The 16,540-nt window shown below is 57.9% G+C and overlaps 1 protein-coding gene across 14 annotated transcripts in view; it reads left to right on the top strand.

Annotated features, from left to right (window-relative positions):
- Positions 1–16,540, top strand: part of ZNF536 (zinc finger protein 536) — a 430,505-nt gene that overhangs the window by 282,076 nt on the left and 131,889 nt on the right. Inside the window, exon 5 of one of the 14 annotated variants that reach the window (XM_072782968.1) lies at positions 6,405–7,339. The exons of 12 other annotated variants lie outside the window; for them this stretch is intronic. In XM_072782968.1, coding sequence (XP_072639069.1) covers positions 6,405–6,412 — 8 coding nt within the window. In that variant the 3' untranslated portion in view covers positions 6,413–7,339. One more of the 14 variants, XM_072782943.1, reaches the window with a different exon arrangement.

Raw genomic sequence — 16,540 nt, 5'->3', positions numbered from 1 at the left:
AGCACCCCCCCCCCAGGTCTATTTTTACCCACATACAATTCATGACTTTTTGAAGCTCTTAAAAACAATATTTAAAAGAAGGAGAAAAAGGTTGTTTTTTTTTTGTTTTTGTTTTTTTTGAGGAAAGGGTTTTATGTGAGTCCAATTTCCTCCTCTCCCCAACCCTCCCCCTTTCTTTTTTTTTTTTCCCCCCCTGGGGAAGCAATGTTAAATCTTTTTTTTTTAATTTTTTGAATTTCTTGGTTGTTTTGAGTTTGTGACTTTTCTTCTTTTATTGTTGTTTGGGGGATTTTTTTTTTTTTAAAAGCCTACTCTCCCTTCTTTCAAATACCTATGGCGGACCCTAGTTCCTGCCAGGAATTCATGCATCAGAAACGATCAAAACCTGGCATGTGCATAAGCTCATTCTTACTGAAATGAGCTCCGGTCACCCCTATTAATTTCCCCATCTTCCTCTCAGTGCAGTAGGAAGGCTGCTCGCCTCTGCCTCCCAGGAGCTTGCCCACTGGTGTCCTTTTGCACAGGTTGCACAGGTGAGAGTGGAGGGGAAGGCAGGGGGAGTGTGCATCCCGTGAGCCCCAGCCCTGTGAATGGCACCCCTTAGGCACTTCTGGCCCCCTCCCCACGCAGCAGCTCAGGACACACCCCTGACAGCTCCAGGGTTTGTGCAAAAAACTTGGCTTGGTTAACCTTTAGGCCATCGGGCATCAGATCCTGGCCCCTCGCTCGAAAGGGGGAAGGAGGACCCTGAGTCCAGCCAGGCCGGGACCAGGCGCCGTGGTTCTCCCTCCAGGTCAGGGTCCGGGCCCATGTGCTCTCCTTTGCACTCACGGTAAGATGTCAAAACAAACTCTGGCCGTAAACTGCCTATTTTTAGAGAGCACAAGTTCTGCACTTCGTTTGGGCCTCATTTCTTCCGTTGTCCTCTTGCTCGAGCTCAGAAGCAGGCAGGGAAGGCCTTTGCCTGGCTCCTGTGCCTGCTCGGGGCGGGGCGGGGGCACCATCCTCTTGCCTCCAGGATGAGCCTGACCCTGCCCAGTCTTCGCTCCTCCACTCCCGTACCTGGCCCACCCTAAGCAAAGCCCGCTTCTTATTTTCCTTCTGGCTGCTCTGTGTCCCAGGATGCATGAGGGCCAGGCATATCCATCCTTCCTAAGGGGCAGTATCTAGGGGCGGGGGGGACTGAAGCCTCACTGGGTACAGAATGGGCATGTGGGGGGCGTTTTTCTCACAGTCCACCTCACTGTCTTTCTAGCTTTGCAAGAAGCACAAATAATAGTCAAAAACTCCGAGCCCCCCACCACCCCCCGCCGCCTTGGCTTGGCTTTGCAAGAGTGGAAATGATGTTGGCACGAGGAATCAAATATTCCTGATGTTTGTTCCTTCTTCTCTGCTCCACTCAAAGTGGATATGGATTTCCACGCGGAACCGCCAGCTTGATACCTGGTCTCCCCCAAGAAGCTGGGCTTTGTCAAAGCAAAGAATTATTCCGGTATTCCTCATCTCAGGGGAGTTTGGGGTCTGATTTTTGTCTAGTTAGTCAACCCAAATCCCCACTTTGATGCCCCTAGAAACAGGCTTGTAGGAGGAGCTAATGTCCGTCTGTTTCTGTTCTCATGGGTTGTAAAAGTGTTTGAAGAAGCATCAGTAGAAATGTTGTTCGGATCACGCAGACTCCCCACAGAGCTCGCAGCTACTCTGACACATGCTTGGCGAGTTGGAGGAGGTGGCGCCGAACCCTGAAGCCTGTGGGTGATATCCCTGTCGTAGGCTCTACCTCCAGGCGGCTCCCTGGGTCTGCATGCCTGCTTCCTGCTTCCTGACCGTGACACCTCTGGTCTTACGTTCCTTGGCCCCCCGGACCTGGGTTCCTGGCCCGTGAGCCCGGCCCATTCCGAGCCAGTGCGTTTCCAACTTTGGTTCAGAAGAGAGAGTTGAAGAGAGGGGCCGGCCCAGCCCGGTGGGCAGCAGAGTCCTGGAGCCCGCGCGTGAACCTTGCGGGGTGCTTCCGTAGAGCGTAGCGCATCCGCCTGTCAGAGATGTACTAGGGGAGATCCCGAGGAGGAGCCGTCTTGGGTGGAGCTGGAGGACACACGCGGTTGCTTGTAGAGTAGGTCGGATCCCGCTGTGGGCCTGACGCCACCGGGCGAACTACCACTGCGATTAAAGCGTCCGTTCCTTGAGGTGCCTTTCAGACTCCAGGCATAGCCCGCATTTCCTTGTTCTGCTGAAGAACATGACAGGCAAGGTCATTGAGTGCCATTAAAGAACTTGGCTGTGCCCTCAGGTTTGTTGGAATGGATTTGACCTCGGTCCCGTAATGGGACAGGAGCCACATGGGTATTTAATTAGGGAGGAAGGGCAGGCCGGAGCAGGGCTCGCATCCACTGATAGGACAAGGCGGGCAACCCCCCTCGTCCTGTTGGAAAAAACTTTGCCGAACTCTTGGGCCAGCCAGCAGCTTGCAGGTCGGGGAGCACGGGCGGCACGGGCTTCTGTGTGCCCCAGACAGCGCACGGGCCGGTCTACGCAGCACCTGGAGGGCTGGCCGCATGGCAGGGTCGTGGAGCATGTTTCACCCCAGTTTGTGGATTTGGAAAGCAACCAGATCGCCCTTGCTCTCTGCCTTTCAAACCTGAGACAGATGGCTGGGGGTCATTATGTGTTGAGTCCTGCAAGCGGAGTTTGCTCTGCCGGTGTCTTCTGGTGCGCCCGGGGTCGGGTTGATGGGAAGCATTGAAGAGAAAGGCAGTAAGAAGAGCATGACCCCCTCCGCCCTTCGGAGCTCTGGAGTTGGCAGCACGCGGGGAGGCCGGGCCGAGCGAGGAGACACCAGCACGTCTGTCATGGGCATGGGCTCTCACGCAGTAGCTCCCAGCCCCAGGCACCCGGCGGGCCCCTGGGCAAGCTAGTGGGAAGGCAGGGCCATTAGCAACAAAGGTCTCAGTCGTCCCAATTTATTATCTGCAGGTTACTGGGAACCTGGCCTCCCAAATTACACCTGAGACCAAGGATTCCCTGGGCTTCCAGAGCAATGAGAGAATTAGGACTCCTCCTTAAAAAAAAAAATAAAAAAAAAAAAAGGACACAAGGTCCACTGAAACCTCTCCCCATTGTGATAAAATGAGCTGTGCTTCATCGTGATAAAATGAACCAGGGCCTCCAAGCTGAGCGCTCTTAAAATGTGACTCTGGCCTCCCCCAAGCTCGCCGCTTTCCAGCCCAGAGAGTATCTGGAAATAGTCACCATTTACCGGCTACACAATCCAAAGCAGGAGTTGGGAACGATTTTCTTCAAGAGCCAGAGAGGAAATAAGTTAGGACTGCAGGCAGTGTGGTCTGGGTCACGGCCACCCGACCCTGCCCCGCCAAGTGAAAATCAAACAGATAGGCGTGGCCGTGTTCCAATAAAACTTTATTTACTAACGCAGGCGATGGGCTGGATTTGGCCCACACGTCGGCCAGCTGGGCCACCCCCAGCTCTAGGGTAGAGCAGGATGTCGTCCCTGGAGGAGGCACGCGGGAACCTGTCTGTTGTGGCTCCGCTGGCCCAGGAGCGACGTAGGGAAGGCCCAGGGTAGCAGGTGCTGGGCTCCATCTACTGACCCGTGATGCAAAGCCTGAGACACAAGAGACTTTCCCGAGAGAGAGAGAGAGAGAGAGAGGAGGCTCGTAGACCCTGATGGCCCCAGTGTACCTGTCCCGGAAGGCCACCCCCTGCCTGTTGCACTAAAGACTTGCAGGAGGAGACCCCTCTGCAGCTCACGGCAGTCCCAGGGGCTCCCGGGTCACAGCCAGTGTAGGCAGAGGAGGAGCAGGCAGGAGCTCCACCTTGGCTCGGAGGTGAGCGTGCTCTGCGGAAGCCTCCGTTTCCCCCCCGCCCCCCCGATGGACAGACGTGGAAGGATGAAACAACACGAAGGGTGTAGAGGAGCTCGGGTGACTGGTTCTCCATTGAGTGGGCGTTTTATAGTAGAAATGGATGTCGCAAGGGAACGGTGCCTGTATCCAAGTGACTTATTGAAAATATTTATTTGAGAGAGAGAGGGCAGAGGGGAGGGGCAGAGGCGGCGAGAAATTCAAGCCGACTTCGTACTGAGCACGGAGCCCAACTCAAGGCTCAATCCCATGACCCCGAGATCCTGACCTGAGCCAGAAGAAACCAAGAGTCCGATGCTTAACCGACTGCTGAGCCACCCAGGTGCCCCAGCGCCCGTAGGACTCTTGGTTGCGGCGGTCCCTTCGGTTCTAAGCAAGTACAGATCTCACTTTTCGGTCGGGGTTTACTTCCTCACGTCTGCCGGGACCGATTTTGGATGGCTCTTTCTTGGCATGTGGATAATTCAGCTTTCAAGGCAATTCTGGTGACTTTGCGATGGCATCGGTGGCGGTGGCCCTACCTTTCCAGTCTCTACCCAGTTCTGCTGCTTCCTGGTCAAAGGCAAGCGCTTAGGGTAGGAAGGAAGTCCCTCCTCCTTAACACTTGACCAGATTTTGGTTTGAACCTGTAGTCGGTCGAGATGTCCAAGGGGGCCGCGGCTGGAACGTGTGGAAGGAGCGTGAGCACTCCCCACGTGCGCGTGAGTGAGGACGCCCAAGCTTAGGCGACAGGTGCACAGCCAAGGGCACTGGGCACGTTCTTTGGTCTAGTGGATGATTCTAAGTTTGTGGCCTAGGAGCCAGAGGGTTCTAATGAAGAAAGGAGGTTCGGTTAGGAAAATGGCCCCGGGGGGAGGACCACGAGGCGTAAATCGACCCTGCGTACGGGAGCCCACGTTGTCAACGCCCAGGAGGGCGGTTAGCCTGCAAGACCCAGGGGCCTCTCCACGGTAGGGCCTTGTCTCTGGAGCTGCCGTGCTTTCCTTGACGCCGGATGAGCCCTCGTCCCTCCCTCGTGCCTCCCTCCCTCGTGCCTTCTTCGTGAGCCGGTTCCCAAGTGGGTTGGCTTGCAGGGACTGTCGGCAAAGCACAACCTGGCGCTCGTTTCCTTTGCCTGATTCTATCCTTTGCAGATTGTTCGTTGACTTCCAGAGTCCGGCCTGCTCCTAGTAGGAGTGTGTGTCTGGGGTCCCACGTGGGAGCCCAGTAGGGAGAGGAGCACTCGGCTTATGGTCCGAGGGCAGATCCTTTGCGTGAATGCAGATCGTTGCCCCCTCCCGCTGGCCGCCCCACGGGCAGCCGCAGAGCTCGTCCCTTTGGCTCTGGCAGGACAAGGGGCAGCTGCTGTCCCCTGGGATCTCCTGCAGGAACCCGCGCCCACCACGGACCGCCTCTCCTCTTGTCCCGTCCGAGGCCTCGCTGTGTGCGCTGTGTTGACGCCGAGGCAGCCTCTTTGGATGGCAGCCTCCCCAAACTCTTTGGGCATTCTCCTCCTCCTCCCTCTTTTTTTTTTTTTTTTTTTTTAAATTAAATGGGAATGCCACTGACGTGATGTCGTTTGCACTGCGGGACGACAGAACTGTTGTGCGAATACCATTGTATTTGCCAAATGGTCCACTCGTCATTTCAGAACAAACAAATGGATGGTGTCTGTAAGTCGGCAAACACTGGTGACATTTAGCCTTGTTTATGTTCCTTTCCTTTTGCTGCATATTTTTGGCTCCAAAAGCTACTGTCTGAATCAACAGTGCCTCCGAAGCAGGAGAAAAGTCTGGTAGCTTTCATTTTGGTTTCTGTGTGCATGTTCTTTTTGGATCGCTCGATACCCACCGCCCGGGACTGAGCCTGGGGTGAGAGGAGATAGCGACTGAGCTCTTTGGTTCAAAAAAAAAAAAAAAAAAATTACGCACACGGACATAGATGCACGGACGCACTTTTTTTTTTTTTTTTTTCTCCCCAGTAATGGCTTAAGACCGGGAGGGAGGAAGAGAAAGCTAAGAGGGTGTTGTGGGAACAGACCCCCACGTCCCCGGGGGCGTGCAAGCTCTCGGAGTGTTTTGCTCTCGTGCAAAACAGCAGCAGCGTGACCCCCCGGGCTGCCTCGTGCGGAGCGCAGGTACCCGGAGCTTCGGCTTCGGCCTCTCCCTTCCCGGCTGCCCACCCACGGTGACGGTCGGCACCGACAGCCGTGCAGACGGGAGGCCACGTCTTAGCTACCGGAGGCGTCAGGTTCTTCCCTCTTTATATTCAGATGTTGTGTGCAAAGCCCAGGTTTCAAATAAGTAGTAATTATCTCCTATTACTTAGCGCTGATCAACGGCACCTCCACGCCTAATTGCCAACCTGCTCTAATCACGTAGACTATTCCCGCTTTCGCCAGAGACGGAAGGACCAAATTTTATAAATATTGCTTTATTGTCGTTACTCCATTAAACAATTAGGGAGCGTGGCCCTGGCCTCGCTCCCCAATGCCTCTAGCCTACGCGGTCTCTGGACTGTTTAATGAATCTGCACGTTCTCTTGCAGGTAAGTGACACCCCCTGTTCTAGTCGGTCTAGCTGGACTTGCCCTTGTCTGTTCGTGCTCCTCGGTGGCTACCTGCAGCTTGTTAATCGTGTAAAGTCGGGAGAAGAACGTATACACATATGTGTGTTGAATAAATAATTACTATTGGCATAGGTATGTGTACACACACGCACACCGACCTACGGTATATATAGCAAGAGAATCAGGGAGGCTAAAAATACTGCCCCATATGTTCCTCTATTAGTCATGGATCGCGAAGGCTTAGTAACTTGAAAAACTCCCTCAAAGTCGTGAATCCTGAGTGACAAGCGCTGGTGGATTGGAGAGTCCCTTCACCTGTGAAAAATCTGACTGGCGGCCGGGCTGGGTGGGGGGGGGGGTCGGCCTGCTACGCCAGCTCGCCGGGCTGCTAGAGGCCGGGCCCTGACAGTCTCGTCGGCGTCACCGCTTGTGTCCGATTGTCCTGTATTTTGTTAACGCTTTAGAAGAATACGGAAAAGTGCAGTAATTCTCTTTCTCCATAGTATTTAAGCAGTGCCATTGCTAGTTTAATATTGTGTCAGCTTGTCCCATTAACCGGGAACCGAGGACAGTAAAGAAAATTTCCAGTGAACGGCGCCCCGGCGGCCGCGACTTCGAACGTGGTGATGGAAGCAAAAACTGTGTGAACTTGTGCTGGGTTATCGTGTGCTTTGGCCTAGAGTATTGTGGAAGTGACGAGAAGATGCTATTAAGGTGTTCCTGGTAATGAAGGCATGTAAGTTCTAATAATTGTAGCTTTCTGAATAAGTGTCAAACTATATCTTTTAAGTGTGCTGTATGCTGAGTTACAAGTTAGGTCATTTATGAATGGAATGTAAAACGATACTAAAAAAAAAAATGCTTCGATAACTTATCTTGGTATTGCTAATAAAAAAAAAAGCTGTGAAACATTAGTGCAGTTTTGAGTCATTATGTTAATCCCGTCTACGACAGCCGGCGACCCTCCTCCTCCACCACCAACACCGACCCCCGACCCCGCCTGCACCCCGGACGCCCGCACTGTTGGAAGCCTCAGCAGGACATTCGGGGAGGTCCTAGGTGGCTGCACCCCCTCCCCGGCCCCAACCCCGGGGGCTGTTTGCTGGAGGTGGGCCCCACGTGTCGCAGCGGGTACTACAGGGGCAGGTGTCACGGCATCTCCCGGTCTGGGGGGCGGGGACGGCGGGCGGGGGGCAGGTGCCGTGTTGGGTGGGCCAGCTGAGCACGTCTCTGCGGGCACCTAGACCCCACGAGTGCTCCCAGGCCCCGTGCAAACCTCCAGGTTCTCTTTGCATCCCGGGGAAGGTAGTTTTCATCGGAAAGGGGCTCGGAATCGTGGGACTTGGAGTATTTTTGTCCGCTGAGTTTTTGATGTACCTGCCTTTGCTGTCCCAGGCGCTGGCCCGGCCCGTGTCCCCGACCTCACGTCAGGGTGGGAGGGGTGGGGTTAGAGGAATGAAGGGGTTTGCTTCCCCATTTTTGTTGCTTAGTTTTTTGGGTTTTTTTTTTTTTTTTTTTTTTTGGTCCCTGAGCTGGACTTCAGGCCCTTCCCTTCTGCAGTGTTTCTAGAAAGCCTTCCTGCTGGGGTCCACTTTGGAGACTTCTGAATTCTGTGCACACCCCAGCTCCCCGTTTAACCGGTGGGAGAAAAGGTGGGGCGAGGTATTCTCATCGTCTGACAGTGCCCACACCCCCATAAATAAAGTGTCCCCCGTGTGAGGGGACGGAAGCCCGGCAACCCCGGCCTCGGCAGCAGGACAGTCGTAGCACGTCGACTGCTTGGCACATCCCCTCCGGCAGGTGTCCTGCAAACCGTTCAAGTGACCTCGGCCCCAGACACCAGAGGACAGTCTCTTCTGTGGGAGAAGGGGAGATTCCGAGTCTCGAACACACGACGCAAGCCCGCGTGACCATCGTGGCTCCCCCACAACTGCCTCCCGCTTCCGCTCTCGGGGCGCCGACAGCGCCGGGACGGATCCCAAAATGCCCAGCCACGCGGCCCGGGCCCACGCGGCCTCCCCGCGCCTGAGCAGAACGAGCCACCCCAGGAAAGCTTTGTCTTTACTTCCAGGGCCCTCTGGGTCTGGGGCTCTGGGCCCTTCCCCGGGTTCTCGCCCCCCCGAGGGCTCCAGGGGGCCCATGTCACCCTCTGCAGCCACGTTGCATCCCTGCCAGGGGGGGCTGTGTTCCCTCCCGGGGGCCCAAGGCCCGTTTGGTTGAAGAGGCTGCAGGTGCAGCTCCCAGGATGGGGCCACCCCCGACCCCCTCCGTAGGCAGGGGGCACCCACGGGCCTCTCTGGACCAGCGCCCGGGCCCGGGGACGGGGCAGGGGGAGAGGGCTCTGTGGATGGCTGCGGGGCCTCCGTGCCTCCACCGAGGCCTGAGCACCCGGCCCCCGGCCCCGTTCACCGTTTATAGTCACTCTGCACCCCCCGGGCTCCCTTGCTGGCCTCACGGCCCCCGGATCCCTGCCAGCAGGGACTCAGGGGACCACAGGGTGGCCAGGGGCCTGGGGGACGGGACACAGGGTGTACCCTGGAGAGGCGTCGGGCTCAGCCACGTCTCTGCCATCTTCTCTCCCTCCCGGGGCCGATCCCCCAGCTATGGGGCCTCTACCCGTTTCTGCCTGTCAGGCGGGGTGGGGGTGTGTGTGTCCTGAGTCGCTCCCAGTGGGGGCTTCTCAAGCTCAGAGGGGACCTGTGTGGCTTCTCATCTCCCCACTTTTATGAACCGAGCCCCAGCCTCCTCCCCGCCTCCCGCTCCACGGCACCCCTGCTTCCATCCACCCCCCACTCCTGCCTGGGGGGAGAGAACTCCCTCCCCCCCACTGCGCGTTCAGGGAACCTCCTTGTTGCTGTGAGCGAGCTGGGGGGAGTCAGGCCTGGGGACGAGCCCGCTTCAGCTGAGAGCTCGGCGCCGGGGCCACAAGTAGGTTTTCTGGGGGGACCACACACCGCACCTGCTCGGAGCATCACCTACTGGATCTGCCCTTGACCCTTCCCAGGCTGGGCCGCCCCCGATCTGAGGTGGGCAGGAGACCCCCACCCCCGCCCCCACCCCCGGAGGGGAGGCTGGAGTCAGAAGGAGGCCACGGGCTCAGGGTGGGACGTGGAAGGTGCTTGCAGCTCGTGGTAGGTCCAAGTCCTCGGAGCCCCTGCTTCCCTACACGGGGTGGGGGGGGGGATACGCTTGCTCTGATGAAATTCAGATCCTCGGGGGGCGGGGCTGGGGGGGCTCTAAGTTTTGGGAGATGGTTATGGCCCCCGGGTTAGAGCCGCTCCTTCCGGGACACGTCCCGATGCCTGGACTCACTCGCAGGCACGTGGCCGCGCCGTCCCGCGGGAGCCGCTCTGCCTCCGGGGCGACCACGGCGCGGCGTCAGGGTGAAAGCTGGGGAGCTCGGCAAAGCCGGTGCCTTCGCAGAAACACCCGTGTGTGCGCCCCGACGCCGGCTGGCTCTCGTGCGGGGCGGGGGCGCTGGGCAGAGGCACCCACCCGGTCCCGGTCGTAACCCGCTGCTCACGAGCTTCAGTTTTCTTCTCGGACTTCTCTTGTTGTCCCATTAATATAATGTGCTCTCAATTATCCCCATAAAAGGAGACGGGCAACCAAGCAGGGAAAGTAAATTTGCAATTAATTTACTAAATTATTGCTCTTTTCTATATGACGGACAAGTCGCTTTTCTCGGACTTTGACTCAAGGGTTTTGTGGGGCCCCGCGGGCCGGGGTGGGTGGGGAGCGCTGAGGGCAGGCCGCTCCGAGGTGTGCTGTGCCCCTGGGCCAGGGCTGGAGGCGGGTGCTCAGCGGGCACATGGGGTGGCCTCGGTGGGCACTGAGGGGTCCGGCGTAGGTTGGGCTCCGCTCAAGGAGAGAGTCCATTGATCTTGTCAGTCTTCCGAGCTCCCAGGGGCGACCTCGTTGGGGGTCTCCCAGAGCAGGCCCTAAGATAAGAACCTGGGTGGAGGGAGAGTGGGAGGTGATCCCAGGAGCCGGGAGGGAGATGGAGGAGGGAGGAAGCCACCCTGATGTGTTAACGAGAGTCGAGGACAGGGCTCAGCCCTCCCGCGTTCCTCCGGCTCATCTCAGAATTGCCCCGCTGAGGCCTGAAGGAGCGAGGGCATCGACCCCAGCTGGGGCGTCTCGTCGAGGGTCACTGCAGCCCATCAGTGACCGAGCCGTCTCCGTCTGTGCATGCGGAGCGACACCAGACGTGCATGCCAGGGACCTGGAGGAGAAGCAGTAGGGCACCAACCCCTTGGCCCGAGAGCTTTTCCACCCTCAGCGCCCTGCAAAAGGCCACCAAGGATGAGGACAGGTACTCAGTCCATGGTTCCCCGTGGGAAGCAAACTGTGGGTTTTAAATACTGAAAAGCGTGGAGCCTCTCAGCTCAGCTGCAGGCTCAGCGGAGGACAGATGTGGGGTCGCGGGGACCAGACGTCCACCAGCAGTCCGGCTCCAAGGGTCGACAGCTCCCCTTTCCCTTTGGGCACCATTTCCCCGCGGGTGAAAGGAGGGGTGCTTGCAAGGGCCCTCAGTGGCCTCCCGGGTCTCAAACTCTGGCTCTCACGGTCCCTTCTAGCCCTGACCTTCCAGGTGACCTTGTAGGACCTGGTCAGTCCCATGAACGCTCAGCAGGGCCCCGGATGTGGGAGCCCAGCTGGTCCCACAAGTGTGTGAACATGTGGGATTTCAGTGGAGCCAAGACCGTTTACTCCCTGAGGGCGTGGGGCCCGTGAGTGAGAACCCCCGTCCCCGTGAAGACGCTGCTCTTAAATCATCAGAAGAGCGTTGCGGAATTTCTCATATATATATACATACATACATATAATTTTTTTAAGAGTGAATACAACTGGATTTTTGAGCTCATGGTAATGCAAGAAAAAACTGATTATCTGACTTTTTTCTCCTTTTCAATTTTCGACCTCTTGTGTTCACAGTGGAGCTTGAGAGGAGAGTGTTTTCCATGATTAAGTTTTCCTCAAGCACATTGCAGATACCAATTTGATAATCCAGCGTGCCCCTCCTAGGACGATAGCCCCTCCCGGGAGCCCCCAACTCCCACGCGGCTCGTACAGGGAACGGAAGGCGGGATCAAGAGACGGGGGCTCGTGTCAGGCCCCATCGTGCATGCGTGGGCCGCAGGGGCAGCGCACATCCTCCTCCGTGCCGGGGGGGCCTTTCTGCTCTTCCGTCCTCATCTCTCGGCCACCCAGTCGCTGTTGGCTAGCAAGCCCCCCGCCCCCCACCCCACAGCGCCTCCGCCTCAACCTGGGGCCGCGTGTGTTATCTCCAGGTGTGGGCCCCGTGCATCCTTGGCTGTTTTCAGCTGAATATACCGGGATTGCCTCGGTTTCGCCTTCCATCAAAGGGCACACATATGCACCCTCCAGACAATACAGTGAATATGGTTGGGTAACTAGGAGGTCGGCAAGTCACCCACGTTTCAGTTATTTAAGGACGTCTGCTGCTATGCGGGACCCAGGCGGGGAGCCCCGCCCCGTAAACCCAGAACTCGCTGAGACCTTGGCAGGTGGGTAGGGAATCGGGGTAGGGTGTTGCAGGGTGTGGTAGCCCCAGCCTTGCCGGTCTGTGCTCACCCCTGGAAGCCTCTGTCCGAAGCGCTGAGCTGGGGGTCCTCCCACCCCAGACTGGACACCTCCACGGAGGAGCCCGTGTGAAGATTCAGTGGCCCCATTCCCCGGATGTGCAGAAATCAGCCCTGTGATTGACCCATCTTTCCTGTTTTCTAATGCCACGGAGGATTCACAATTAGATTTAAACACAAAACAAAGCAAGACAAACACGATACCTATTGGCCAACCTGTGGGAAGGGGATTCTTGTGCCCCAGGGGCTTTTGCTTTACGTGGAAACGTCGGGCTTGGTGTGTTGCCTCTAAGTCACACTCAGGCTATTCATGTGGAATCACAAGGAGAATTTTCTTGAGGACCTTCGGGGTGAATGCCCTGGCGGAGTGGACAGTCGCGCTTCATTTGTACAGGCTGAGTGCCTGGGGTCCCCGGCGTCGGGTGGGCTCACAACTCGTCAGCCCCTTCTCTGGGGAGGAGATGCAGGAGGAGGGGGATGAGGCAGGAGAGTGCATCCTGGAGCTCACACGAGGGGCCCTCCCGGTGGGGGACGCGGGCCTCCCAGAGGGCGGTGTGGGGCCTGCAGGCCTCGGAGCCCGCAGCCTGGACACCGTGCCCACCAGGTATCCGCGGGGTAGTGGGAAGGATGGGTGCACCCCAGGGGCCTGGGCTGGGACAAGGGTGGACAGGGGGCCGCAGAGGGACTGGGAGCCAGAAGGGCCAGGCGGTGAGAACGGGGTCCGAGAACCAGAACAGAAACTGGGCCTGGTAGACAGAAGCGAAGGGAAGCGGAAGCCGAGGGGGCAGCAAAGCAGTAAGAAGAGAGTAGAAGAGAAAGATGAGAAAGCACCTGAGGGGCGGGCAGAGGAAATGGTGAGGAAGGACCCCTCCCACCTCCGCCGAGAGATGAGGGGGTCCAGGCCGGGGAAGCCCCGGGAGCTGCAGGGGGCACCGAGCCCATCGGAAGGGCCTTGCTGCGGGGTGCGGGGTGCGGGGTGCAGGGTGCGGGGTGCTCACGGGCTCAGGCCCGCTCGGGAGGCCCGGCGCTCAGCGCACCCTCCTCCTGGTGCTCCCCGCCACCAGTTTCAGGAGGAAACGCTGCAGCTTAATCAGAATTATTTACAAGATAATGGTCCATTGTTTGCACTAAGACAGATGTTGTCTGTGGGAACTTTGTGTTTTATGCTCCTTCCCCTGCTCTGCCTTCACTGGGTGCAGATGGGATCGGAGTAATGTGAGTTATTATTCCAGGGCCTGGCAATTCGGAGGCTCCTTCCTCCCGGCCCGGGCTGGCGGGGGCCCCGGGGAGGATGGTGGCTTCGGGCTGCGGGCCGGGCGGGCCTCTGGGCCTCCTCGCTGCCCCTCCAGCAGCCTGTGATTAAGAAGGTCTTGTTTCCTCGAGGGGCGGGCCGGTGCAATTGCCGTGTCTGGTGGACAGGAAGGGCGCGCTCTGATTAAGACGCACTTGCTATTTGTCGAGTCGAGAGGTCACCGCTGACAGGGCAGATGAGGGTGGCCATCTGGCCCTCAGCCTGCCCAAAGGAAAGAGCGGGCCTTCTAGGGTGGGGGCTTGGGGGCTTGGAGCCTCCCTACCCCCTCTTTTTTTTTTTTTTTTTTTTTTTTGAATGTTGGGAGAGCCTGCTCTTGGTCTTCTGGGGTCACTGGCTTTGGGTCCAGGCTTGTGACTCCGTCCTTCCTCCTCCAAGGCTGCAGGTGGCCAAATGAAGGCCGGTGTCACCGACCCAGACAGGTGCTCGTCCCACCCGAGGAGAGATGGGGCAGGGTCTCTCTGATGCAGACTGGCCCCCAGCCTTGCCTTCTAGGCAGGTGGGCCATCCCGGTGTCGCCCCCTTTGTGGGAGGCCCCCGGAGCTGGCCGGTCCTCCTGCGACTGTCCGGCCAGCAGCCTCACCAGCCAGCTCCGCACGGCCTGGTCCGCCGGTCGTCAGAGCCCGCCTCCTGAGTGAGGAAGCTGAGACCAAGGGCTGATGGGTGGCTCGCCCGTTCTCCCCTCCGTGGAGAAGCCTCCCGGTGCCGCAGGTGGGGACCCGGCCCCCCGAACCTCAGCGTGGTCAGCTGCGGCCAGGGCGCGAGGGCAGCAGGGAGGGGGTGCGCTGGGCCTGGCGGAGAGGTCGCAGTCGGTTCCAGCTGCACCGGGCCGCCTTCTCCAGGCCTGGCACTGCCGGTATCAGACTCTGACCACACCAAACATCCAGGGAAGAGAATCCCACACTTGGAGGCTAAAACCGCCCAGGACGCCTGCATGGCCACCCGGCGGAATGAGACCCGCTAGTTGGGCAGCGTAGCGGAAACGTCAGGTGGCCATGGGTCCCAACCCTGCCCCCGGCCCCTGGACGCCTCAGAGGAGCTCCCCTGAAATGGGTTGCTTCGTCCCATTCGACGCCCAGCATGTTGGCCCTAGTGTCTAAGGAAGATGACTCTCCCGCCGTCGTCTCCCCGCGCCCAGGGCATGACCCCCGTGTCTTCAGCAGCAGGGTCCGATCCCCGGGGCCATCCCTGCATCGCCCAAGTTCATTTTTAAATCATCGTCACGTACCACGCGCCAGGGCCAGCTCCCGTTCTAGGTACCTCCCAGAGGGAGACACAGACCATACTCTTCTATTTAATTGCCCGCAAACTCCCGTGAGGCAGATCTGGTCCTTACTCTTCCCATGTTACACGTAGGGAGGTAGAGGCACTCCGGGGCCGCGTCGCTCGCCCAGGGCGCCCCAGCGAGCATGTCGGGGCGCTGAGGAACGAGGCCAGGCAGCGGACGTCCCCGAGCGTGCCCCGTGTGCTGCATCCCTGCCTGGAGGAGGGGGGCCCGTGCTTCCCCAGCCTCTCATCTCTATTTGAGGTGCATCGAAAACGAGCCACGCGACCAAGCAACATGCACAGCAGCTGGTTTCCCATTCCGGCGACTCCAGCTCTGGGTGCTGGGAGAGGACAGGGCGACGGCGAGCAGAGATGGCAGTCACAGTCGGACCCTGGGGCTCGGCCCCCAGCAACGGGCGACACACGGTGCTGCACGGGGGGCGCTCGGGCCCCCCAACCGGCCCGGGATTTGCCCTGTGGCCCTGAGCACCTGTTCTCCCACCCCCGGGGGTCCCCACCTCTCCGTGGGTGACGGAGGTGCCTGCACGGGTCGTCCCAGCCTGAGAATCCTTCTGCTCGGGACTCATTTATTCTGTGCATTCAGCCTCAGGGAAGAATTGTCGCCTCCCAGCCGCCCCCCCGCACCGCCCCGGCCAGTCCCCGCAAGTCAGAGGGGCTCAGGGAAACCTGACCCCTCACCTTGCAATCGTTCCCTGGGGTCTAGGTGGGTGAGAGCAGAGAGTGGGTGGCCCGGGGCACCAGCGGGCCCTCCCGCCAGCGCTGCCTCGGGCCCAGCCCCCAGCTGTGAAAGCAGCAGAGGTCAGACTAGAATAATATTTATCAACCTTATTCTCACTGTGTCAGGCTCTGCCCCAAACCCGGCGTCACTGGAGATCACAGATCATGTCTTTTAAGGTCCCACGGAGCCGCCTCACATGTGACCAATTACCTCTGTCAAGCAGGGGGAACGAGGTCCTGCCTCGGTGGGTGGGATCTGAACTTGAGCTTCCAGAGGTCGATGACTGGGATCTTAGGACTTTGAGCCTGTCACTCCCCTATAGCCAGACCTTTTCGGTTAAAACTGTTTAAATTACAAACCAGTAATAAAAGGATCATATGTGTTTCCCACCGAACAGGTTCTTTAGGGCTATTATGATAATTAAAAACATATGGTGTCTGTGCCAGTCAGAGGGAAACCGCAGATGTACAAATTAGGTATTATATAAGGGTTTTCTGCTTTTGCCCTTTTAAAAACGTCAGGCTGGAGAAGTTTAAGGAGATGAAATGGCAATTGTACAGATAGTAGGTAGCATTTTGGTTTTAGAATCATTAAATATATAAACCCTTTTCTTTACGCTTAATAGGAATAAACAGGTCCCGATACCCGAAGGCAGGGGGGCGGCCCACTGGGGGCCCCGATGTGACAGGGCAAAGGCAGCATCCCCCCCCCCCCCACAGGGGCTCGGGTGCCATGACATTTTGTGCATTTTTTAGGACATTGTTCTGCCCAAAGAGGATTACATTTACTAAATATCGAATCGTCTTAAAATTGGATGGAGAGGAGCAAAGTCGAGGATTTCTTCACATTATTACGTTTCTTACTTTTTTAAAAAGCAAAGATGCACGTATCGATCAGTCTAGAGATAGTCATTTATTTTCATTTAAAATCTGCAATTGATTTTGAGGAGGTGATAAATACTGCTAATAAAAAAAAAAAAAAAGAAAAAACTGGGAGGGTTTCCATGGCTCGCCATCCGCGGCTTTCCCGGTGTAGACGGACGGCGCGAGTTGGGTTCCAGCGTATTCCTCCTACGGGGAAGGACGCCGGGCTGGCTGGGGACCCCGGCATGGTGCAGCCGTGCTCCGGGGCAGCTGAGATGACGGCCCTCGGGCCCCATGCACACGTGGGGACCCGGGCTGAGCAGCCAAGGACT

The sequence above is a fragment of the Canis lupus genome, chromosome 1 (assembly GCF_048164855.1).
Source record: "Canis lupus baileyi chromosome 1, mCanLup2.hap1, whole genome shotgun sequence".
NCBI lineage: Eukaryota > Metazoa > Chordata > Mammalia > Carnivora > Canidae > Canis > Canis lupus.
This window is presented reverse-complemented; position numbering and strand designations above follow the sequence as displayed.